Source organism: Triticum aestivum, chromosome 5D (assembly GCF_018294505.1).
Source record: "Triticum aestivum cultivar Chinese Spring chromosome 5D, IWGSC CS RefSeq v2.1, whole genome shotgun sequence".
Taxonomy (NCBI): domain Eukaryota; kingdom Viridiplantae; phylum Streptophyta; class Magnoliopsida; order Poales; family Poaceae; genus Triticum; species Triticum aestivum.
The window spans coordinates 341,858,361-341,868,678 of NC_057808.1; the positions used below are offsets into that span (position 1 = coordinate 341,858,361).

Consider the following 10,318-nt stretch of genomic DNA (forward strand, 5'->3'; position numbering starts at 1 on the left):
CTTGCCACCTGACACTACTTCCGATGCACTCTTGACACAACATGAATTGGCAAGATCAGATGAACTTTGTGAGCTTCAACAGCAAGAAGGTAGTTGCTGGAGTAAAGTTACAGTTGCATGCTTCTTTATATGTAGTCTCACAGTTTGATGTACACTAACACTTCCTATGTTTGTTGTTGGACTAGCACCTAGGCGCAAGAGGAAACAAACATCAGGGATAATGCTCGATAGGTTAACTAAATCTAGAGGAGGAAGAATGGAGATCCGTTTTGAGGCAGGTTTTAAAAGGCCACATGATGCTACAGAGTCAGCCAAGTTAGTATCAGAGGCAGCGGTTGCTGTTAGGTGTCATGTATGTATCCTCCCAACATGGATTCAGTACAGGAATGACAAATATGAAACCCAGTTCAACACCTTCCTCGACCATTTATCTGTAAGTATGGTTATGTATGGAAACTAGTAATATCGTCTTGCTCTGTCCAATACTTTCTAGGCTGCTGATAATGAGACTCCCATAATTTTCAACAGATGAGGTTCAAGTTGGATAGCCAAGATGATGCAACCAGACAAGCTTGCACCCATGTTTTCAAGTCTGCTCTGCGACAGTATCGGTATAACTTGAGGAAAACTCACTTTGAAGGCAAGGCTAACAGTGAACTTGCCCAAACATCTCCAGTGGAAAATATATCTGATGAAGACTGGAGAGGCCTCGTTAAACACTGGTCCGATCCAAAGTATCAGGTACATTATATATATGTCATCAAATCACATGTTGAAGTCCTATTTACGCATGTGCCACACAAATCTATCTTCTTGTAGGTGAACTGTTCAAAGAACAAGGCCAACCGTATGAAAGTGAAATTCCAATAGACGACAGGATCTCGTAGCTATATTCACTACAAGGATCCGGGTCTATTGCAACAAAATCATTTGTTGCAATACATGCCGTTTTGTGGCGATAAGTACCTATTGCCACGAAACGACATTCGTTGGCAGCCGTTGCGACTGGACGCATGGTAATAGGTTATTGCCACAAAAAAGCAATCGTGGCAATAAAGTGTGCTATTGCAACATCCATGTGGGAAGTTGCCACATGTTTTCCCGTGGCAACACTCACTTGATGCCACAATTTGATTTGTGGAGATAGCCTTAATGCAACATGTAACGAATCGTGGAGCCTGATCTCTCGTGGCGATAGACATTTGTGGCAACAACCTATACCAACGACGCCCGTTTCGTGGCGCATTACTCTTCCGTGGCAATAGTCAACTGTGGCAATAAACTATGGCAACAATCCTTGTTTTCGTGGCATTAGGCATGTTGCCACAACCCATTACACTTGTTGCAAAAAACTATGGCAACAATCCTTGTTTTCGTAGCATTAGGCATGTTGCCATGACCCACTACAATTGTGGCAATAAACTATAGCAACAATCATTGTTTTCGCGGCATTAGGCATGTTGCCATGACCCACTACACTTGTGGCATTAACTTATGGCAACAAATATTCTAGTCGTCGTAACAGGAAATTGCAACATACTTGTTTTGGTGGTGATAAATAGGTATCACAACAAGTGAAATGTTTGTAGCGAGAAACTATTGCGACAATTTAAAATTTCCGTGGTGATACTCTATTTCAACAAATATTACTTTGGTGGCGCCAAACAGTTATCGCATCGTGAAAAAAATGTGCTGCCAAGCTATTTCCACAATATGAAGTGCTCCATTACAACATCCTAGTGCAACAAAATAGGTAGGCGTAGCGACTGAGATATGACGCAACACTTTTTTTTAGTGGTGCTAACATGTGGCAACCGAAAGTGGGTTGTAGCATATTGCAACCGTAAAAAAAATACATGCATTCAATTACAATATTCAAAACCATACATATAATATGTCATAAAGTTCATAATTCTCGTAGCAAATATCCATCAAATGAAACTTAGATGTAATTTAGCCATCCTAATTAATTGCGAAGACTAAAGGGTCTGTGATCTAGAGTCCAGGCCAGCTAGTTCTGGATCCTGCAATCAAGAAATAAAAAAAGTTCTAGTTAATGAGTCCAACATAACATACGCCATACAATTATTCCAGCCCCATAGTTAAAAAGAACTATCGCCAGACTAACTAGACTAATACTGTGTCAGCAAGCATGTAACTGAGGGATTAGAACAATCATACAAGTGTAAATGTCTAAAGCATAAGCACAAGTACATCTACTAAAAGGTTCTGCTATTGATTTAAGTTGTGACTCGATGTATAATTTCAGTTAAGTTCATGTCCCTAGCTAGCACATATTCATTTTTTGTTTAAGTTGTGACTCGATGCAGCAATAACACATGGTGAAAGAGAAGAAGCAGCTAGCTAATTATGAATACCAATGACGTATAAAATGCGAGTGAACATGAAGAGAAAGTAAGGTTGTGACTTACCATTGCTTTAAACATTCGAGAATTCCTTGCTGCAGCTTGTATGAGCGCATTTGAAGAAATAATAATTGGCCTTGAACCTGGAGTCTTATTAGGACTAGATCTCTATAAAAGAGTATTTTGCAAATTTGGGTTACTATTTTCTTTGTCAATCCTTAGGCACCTGTAAATACAAGTGCACTTTTAGCAATGCAAGTAAGCAACATAAATCTTACAAGGTCGCAAGCATATGACTGTAATCACCTGTTGGGTTCCCATCTGTTGGCTCACTTGAAAGTGGACCTTCAGTTTCAGTTTCTTTATTTTGAACCTCTTGACGTGCTTTGTTCTATAAATGAAAATAACAATTATAGGTACGGCATCAATATTGACACTATATAAAAGATGAAACAAGAATAGCACGATCCAACGCATGAATAATGCCAGCTGATGATGAAACACACCGAATGCACATCATTGAACAACTATAGAATAACCAAAAGTCAGTGTACTTACGTAAACTTTCTAGGACTGTGTTAGACCATGTTCCGTCGTTCATGTGGGTGAGTTCCAAGTTTCTCTGCAAGTAATATAACAATGAGATGCTTGAAACACGAAACCATATTTAGCAGCGAGGCATACATATTTAGTTAGACTCCTATCTTCTCAAAGCTTACTTGCGAGTAAGATTTTGATCCAATTTTGTGTTTTGTCTTCTAAGTCTTACGGTTATTGGCGTTCTTTTGGCTGCGTTCCTATCAATTCATTGAAACCAAATATAACCAGTCAGACAAGCCATTGTAGAAGCTGAAGATATTGTACTGAGTGTGTACCTAAATAGTGTAGTACAGTGTGGGCTGTGTGCGTGCACGGGTATGGATACAGTCTGGTCTTTTTTGTGTAAGTGAACATCAAAAGAGCAGAGCTAGCATGTGTTGGTGGTTCAGTGGAAAAAGGGCATTTGTTGCCTTGAACACACACCCGAGTCTAGCTGCTCTGCTTCTTCTCTGTTCTGGCCCTAAGTCCACATTACATCTAGCAGCTTCAGTGTGAGACCAAACAACCAAATATAAAAGAGGGAGAGCAGGAGACGCCCAACAATATTGACAATCTCTGAATAAGACTTAGTACATTGGCAATAGTTTCTGAAAAATTATTGCAAAAAAGGAGGGAAAATACGACGATGGAACGACTTATTGCAACATTATTAAACTATACACAAAGTCTCCCATCTCCAGTCTTGTGGCTATCCACATTTGATAAAGTCAAGTAAATGAACTGAATTCTCAACTTCAGAATACCCCCGTACATAGAACTAAAAAAAATCTAAAGATACCGCCTAAAAGCACAATTTTTGCAATGGTTAACCCGAGATTTAAGATTTACTACATCTATACGTCATACTCCACCTTTGAGCCGGAGCTGAGGTCAGTGGCTGATCGGATTAGCATGGATGATGCTAGGTGTAAAGCTCGAGCCTAGCGCAGCGTCGCCCATCCGTTGTGGTTTGTCGAGTGATCGCGTGTCGGCGTGACGCTACAACACCTAAGGGCATTGACGCCTTGATGCCCAGCCACACCAAACCTACCCAAAAGGCTACAGCCCACAAGGCTACGCCAAGGCCTGGCCACGTCTGAACAAGACCTGGCCTACCCATGAACAAGTTCCGAACAAGGCCGCCGTGGGATTGTCTCTGTACCTGATGCACCGCTGTCAGCCTAACCTGGTGCACGGCCAAACAACTCTACACAATCGCTTCAAGAAATCAACATCGACCCTGATGCCTGTGCATTAGGGAGGCTCCTAGTAGCTCCGCCCCTGCTGTGAACATCATACTGCAATTAAATACACTCTGTAGGTTCAGCCAATTGAAGCAGGATATGAGGTAGATGTACAACGCTCGCTAATTGTAACGAAAAACACTATGAGACTGATCCCATCAGCCAATTGAAGTAGGATATGAGGAGTATGGAATACCAAAAAAACTGATCTACATCGCTTTCTATGGAGGTTCAGGGGTGCGGCAGAGATGGTATGATACTGAGTCTAATCTAAAGATTCAGACTGAACCCAAGGGAAAAGAAGTGAGCTGACAGATTGGGGGACAAGCAAGATGGGGGAAGACAGACCTTGAAGGTGAGGCGTGGCTTGCAGCCCATGAGCTGGAGCGCGCTCTGCAGGATGGGGCGCGTGCAGGGGAAGCTGCTCCTCTGGCGGTCGTCGACGACGACAATGTATAGAGGCGGCCATGTCGTCCCCTGCCCTGACTAGTTCTACGACCAAGCGGCAAGCGGAGGAGAGAAGGGACGAAGAGAGCGGCGCGTCGAGGAGGAGGAAATCGTGGGGGAGGAGGGTTTGAGCCCGGGCGGGCATTGTCGCGGCGTGCAACACCGAGGTGGTGTCGTGCTTGGTCCAGACACGGGATTAATGGGCAAGGGGATGAGACGTGAACTTCGTCGGCGCCGACGCCAGAACGCATCGCTGCCGCCGCCGGCATGGCCGAGGACACGGAGACGCGGCCCACATCGGCGGGCCCAGAGGAGATGGAAGAGGGCGAGATCGAGGAGGACCGGAGGTTCCAGTAAGGGAGGAGATCGGGTGGAATAACCTGACGCCGTGCAGCTGACTCGAGCGTGGCCGTGAAGACGCCATGGTGTGGTTCTGTTATGAGGGTATTTAGCGGGAAGGTTAATATAAGCTATTTTTTTGGAACAAAGACGCTAATCTGGGACCTTTTAGCGGGAGGTTAAAAAATATTAGCGCAAACTAAATTAGGTGGTGGGAAAGTAATTATTTTTATTCTAAAAAGTAATTATTTTTTGAGGGAATGTTCTAGTTTGTAAATCTATTTGAAGACGGAGTGAATACTAAAATTTGTTTGTAAAAAGTTATATCATGGTTAAAAAACCACCAAATCCGAGAATCGTGGAGGGGCGATCCGGCGCGCTCCCATGTAATGTTTTCGTCGTCGATATTTGTATAGTCGTCGCCATTTGAGGAAGCCAATTAACGAATGAAAAAGAGTTTTCCCGCTTTATATTATATAAAGCAACCATCACATACATCAAAGCAACCGATACAAACACACGCCACATACACCCAAGTCAAGATACATGAATGCCGGACACCGACACACAACCTCAACGACTACCAAGCACCTATAAGATGTGCAAAAAATGAACCCGCTTAGAGTGGACGGAGACCACCAGCGCGAGGAGCGGTCATCCGGGAAGATGTGCGACGGACACGCTGGACCAAGGACTCAAAGACGATGCCTCCAGGAAAGGCACGACCACGAACGTCGCCACCGTCCGATCCGAATATCAAATTTTCACGCGGAGTAAGACAGAAGGAGTGGGAGCTCCACAACGGAGCCTGCAAGGAGGAACACGACGTCCACGGACGCTGTCACCGTTGACCAGTGCACACACTGGGTAGGTGATGTACCACGGTGCTTCAACCTTCTGTTGTAACCCCGGTCCGCCAACCACCCGCAGCCAATTAGGAAAGTCTTGTTTCATCATGGATCTACACTTAGGTTGGGATATATAAAAAAATTATGCCTTGGTCAACTGTTGGTCAAAGCAGCAAAAATACTGATGGGATGGGTTGACGATCGATCTATGCCAGTCTCGATCTCATATTCCGATCTTAAGATGGGGTGATCTCAGCATCTTTTATTTTACCGGACAATTCTTGAAGGGTTTGTCCACGCTAGAGTAGGTCCAACATAATTATGTGGGTTTTGTTCGAACGATAACCATAGAGATTCAACTATGTAAATTAAACAACCAAACCAATTTAGTTATGAGATTTATTGTGTTAGAAACGTGTTGTTTCATCATGGATCTACACTTAGGTTGGGATATGTCAAATATTTGTGCCTTGGTCAATTGTTGGTCAAAGAAGCAAAAATTTGACCAGTTTTGAACTACATCTCGCAGAAATCTCATGCGACCCTTACTTTAAAACTATTAGGTTATACTCTTGTCTCAAAACATAAGTACTGATGTGATGGGTTGATGAGACGGCCGATCTATGTCAGTCTCGATCTCACATTCCGATATTGAGATGGGGTGATCTCAACATCTTTCATCTTACCGGACAATCCGTGAAGGGTTCGTCCACGCCAGCCAGAGTAGGTCCAACATAATTATGTCGCTTTTGTTCCAACAATAACCATGGAGATTCACCTATGTATTGTTCAAACGATAACCATGGAGATTCAACTATGTAAATTAAACAACCTAACCGCCATACCAATCCTAGGCTGCGCCTTACCCATCCCTGCCGGCGCCATGCTCATCCCCGCCACCACTATGACATGCCTCGCACATCCCCAACCGACGAGCATGCTCGCCCCGACGCCCACCATGCTCCCCGCGCTCACTGTCGTCGGCACCGCCGGCGCCATGCGGCGTCGGTGCTCCTATAGGTCAGCGCGAGATCGGGGTTGCGGTGGTAGCTGCGGGCGCGGGGCGCCGGCGAGCATGGCGGCTGGGCTCGGCGCCGCGCGGTGGCGCGAGCTCGGAGCTCCGGGCAGCAGGACATGACCCTGACACCCAAAGCCAGACTAGGTGGCGCGAGCACTAGCGGGCATGAGCGGGAGCACGAGCTTCGGCGCGGACTGAGAGCATCACGAAGGCGGGCGCATGCGGCTTCTCTCAAGCGAGTTTCTGTTGCCGGGCGAGTAGCAGGGTGGAGTTGCGGGGCGGGAGTAGCAACGACCGAGCGGAGGCAGCACTCGTTGGGCGCACCGGCCGACTTGCATACGTGTTTCACGAAATGTCAAGGAGGACATGTCAAAAAATGGGTCCGGATCGAGGAAGCTCCAACAAGGCCTCTTCGATGGCGGATCGACGAAGGCCAGATTGGCGAAGAACCCACACGTTCTGACTGATTCCTCAACGACGGCGGAATCAGAGGATGCAGAAGTTGTCGCCGCTGGCGGGTCGAGGAAGCACCGTCTTGCCCTCTCCGCTGGCGGATCGAGGAACCGCCAAGATACCGTCTCCGGTAGCGGATCGGGAAACCGGCGAGGCGCCGTCGCCGCTAGCGAGTCAAGGAAGTGCCGTCATGCCGTCTTCAGTGGCGGATCAGGAGACCGGCAAGACGTCGTCGCCGCTACCGGGTCAAGGAAGCGCCGTCATGCCGTCTCTAGTGGCGGATCAGGAAATCGGCAAGACGCCGTCTTCGCTGGCCGGTCGAGGAAGCGTTATCGAGGAAGTGCCAAGACGTCGTCGAAACTGCCTTTCATCTGAAATCTCAAAATGAATATGGTTGTACCAACTGAACTTTCATTTGGAAAATTGATTCAACATCTGTTAGGATACAGTATGTGCCCTGACCTGGTAAGAGATAACAAAGCTATTGTAGCCCTCAAACCAAGGGTGATTCAGATTGGATGAATTGAATATTGTTACTGAATCTCTTGGTGTGCAAATCTAATGTATATTGGTCTGATTGCACCATAAATACAGTTATTTGTAGAATACTACTCATGAAATTGAAACAACTTCTTTGTTTGCATCATCAAGTTCTTATTTCCCATGAAAGTCATGTATTATGACGAAATCCTCTTTTTGTAATTTCAGGAGTTGCGTAAGCTTAAAAAAAAAATACCTCAGATCCTCAAAATAAAAAAAATAAAAAATACTAGCGTGACCTGATCCCCTGTTCCGCCGCCGCCCGACCCGAGCGCTGGCCGCATCCAGCAACCACATCATGGCGGCGCGACGAAGCAGCCCGCGCCGGCGCCTCCCTGCCGCTCCCCTCTCCCTCTAAACTTGCTCCGCCACCCACCGCTCGGTGCCTTCCGCCCGTCGGCCTCCTCCTCCGTGGATCTCGGCTGGGTGATCCTGCCCGTGGGCGCGTGGCTGGACCGCCCGACACCTCAACTCCGGCGCCAATGGAACTGCCATCCTGCTCACCTGCCCGGGACTCCCGTGCGCTTCAGTGCAACGCCCTGCAGCAGCTATCCCCTGGTCAGGCCCTCATGTTTCCCTCTGTATTTTTCATTGCAAGTGCAGCAAATTTAAATTCAAAATACTACATCACATGGGCATTAGTACTGTGCTATACATACAACATAAGGATGCTGATTTTAGTTTGAAAGTAGCAGACTAATTTTCCCTTGCTTGCTGTTTTATTGGTATGTAGAACCACACATTCGTGGAGCTCAGTAGCATAAAGGTATGCTATGTTCTTGAGCATAAGTTAAACAATCCGGTTGTTAGTTTTCAGCCGTGAATATTCGTACTGAAGCTCATGGTTACTTGTGCCAATATTTTGCCAGGAGATTATCATATTATCCATGAATATTTGTATTGAAGATCATGTGTTGGATGTATTTTGGATGGCCTGGTATCTTTGATTATTCGTACTGAAGCTCATTGGTACCTATGCCGACATTTTTCTAGGAGATTATCATTTTATCCCTGAATATTTGTACTGAAGATCACTTGTTGGATGCATTTTTAGATGGTCTTATATCTCTAAATAGCTATGCAAGAATATTGTTTCTCATGGAAAACTATTCCTTTTTACTAGCTAGAATTAGACAGGGTAGTAAGGCATAAGAGGTTAGTTGGTTGGTTTAGTCAACTTTGAATTTATCAAGAGTGAAGATGTTAACCACCAGTATATGCACAACATGTCACTGAATTCTAGCTGTCTGAATGTAATCTCATGAATTTCAGTTATCTCTGAATATCACCAGTACATACTTGGCATCAGTGGGTGTACAAGTATACAGAAATAACATCAGCACATGAATTTCACTATACCAATACTCTGAATCAGTGAAGAATGAATGTGGATGTACAAGAAGCAAAATCCCTGTGTTATCCATGTCACTGAAATGACAGAAAAGACTTCCTGTACATCCATGTTCATTCAAGTATTTTCTGTAGATCCACACTGATTCACGTGCAGCAAAAGAACTAGTATTTGTCTGTACGTCCACATTCATTCTGTTACAGCAAAACATCAGCAATTTCTCTGTCAAACATCAGCAAAACATTCACGTGGAGTAGTTTTGACGGCAAGCAAGCCACCGCGCATGGATGCAGCACCGCGGCCGCTTGGTTTCCCTTGTGAGTGGGCAACGTCGTGTCGCTGTCGCATGGATGCAGCGCCGCAGCCGCTTTGTCTCACTCGCGTATGGGTGTAGCGCCGGGTCGCGGAGGACGCCACCGCCCGGAGGCATCACCATGGCCGTCGGGTCGTAGCTGCATGGGGCAAGCACTGTGCTACCATCGCGTGTGGTCAGTACCAGACCGCTGTCGCGTCGGGGCGCTGCCATGGCCTGCGGGTCGCCGTAGCTAGGGGAGCGGCGCTGAAGTCAGTCATTGTTGAATCGCCGCGGCGTCCAGGTCGCACTCGTGGCTGGAGAAAAAGTAGGAAGGGGATAATTTCATGTCACATGTACTACCATGTGACAGTAATACTATTTCTTGTTCCATCAACCAAATTTTGCTTTACAATGTATAGATAAAATTTGCTTTACCATGTGACACTAATACTGGTATGTATGTATCCCTGTTGTCTTGTCTTGTGATGCAGCTAGTGACGCTATTGACTGTAATGCAACTGTTATGTTTTTTTAACAGGACTAGCTTTACGGACATAAGGCAAAAATGACACGAGATAAGAGCTGGATGGACAGGGAAAGAGATTCTGTTGAGTGGCAAACTGGCATGAAGGATTTCTTGAATTTTGCCTTCGATGGTGCTCACCCAGACTCAGCAGGCCCATGCCCATGTAGGAGATGTCTCTATATTGTTCAGACAAAGAAAAGGGATGGTCCTGAACTTTTTTTATGGTTACCTACAAGTAGTATCTCTCTTGAAGTTTAATCTGATGTTAAATAGGTTCAAACAAGGCACCCCTGCATAGTGTCATCTGTTGTG

At 45.7% G+C, this 10,318-nt stretch overlaps 1 protein-coding gene across 3 annotated transcripts; it reads right to left on the reverse strand.

Moving 5' to 3' along the window:
• Positions 1 to 1,728: 1,728 nt before the first annotated feature.
• On the reverse strand, positions 1,729 to 5,039 carry LOC123124856 (uncharacterized). Of its 3 annotated transcripts, XR_006461236.1 has the most exons (6): positions 4,108 to 5,039; positions 3,086 to 3,163; positions 2,925 to 2,988; positions 2,673 to 2,757; positions 2,433 to 2,592; positions 1,729 to 2,024 (listed from the first exon to the last, which is right to left on the reverse strand). XR_006461236.1 is itself a non-coding variant. In XM_044545404.1 (3 exons), the coding sequence occupies exons 1-3, from the start codon at positions 4,903 to 4,905 to the stop codon at positions 2,964 to 2,966; spliced, it is 471 nt and encodes a 156-aa protein (XP_044401339.1). In that variant the 5' UTR covers positions 4,906 to 5,039; the 3' UTR covers positions 2,925 to 2,963. The 3 variants fall into 3 exon arrangements, 1 of the variants encoding a protein (XP_044401339.1); XR_006461235.1 differs by having other exon boundaries at positions 3,086 to 5,039; XM_044545404.1 differs by lacking the exons at positions 1,729 to 2,024; positions 2,433 to 2,592; positions 2,673 to 2,757 and having other exon boundaries at positions 4,538 to 5,039.
• Positions 5,040 to 10,318: the final 5,279 nt, after the last annotated feature.

What these genes read in the sequence shown, in the direction of transcription:
- LOC123124856 (XM_044545404.1), bottom strand. Translation starts at nt 4,905, where the DNA reads ATGCCGGCGGCGGCAGCGATGCGTTCTGGCGTCGGCGCCGACGAAGTT. An exon ending in AGCCACGCCTCACCTTCAAG is followed by an intron (nt 3,164 to 4,537) that starts GTCTGTCTTCCC and finishes ATGAATTGATAG; the next exon opens with GAACGCAGCCAAAAGAACGC. An exon ending in GATCAAAATCTTACTCGCAA is followed by an intron (nt 2,989 to 3,085) that starts GTAAGCTTTGAG and finishes TATTACTTGCAG; the next exon opens with AGAAACTTGGAACTCACCCA.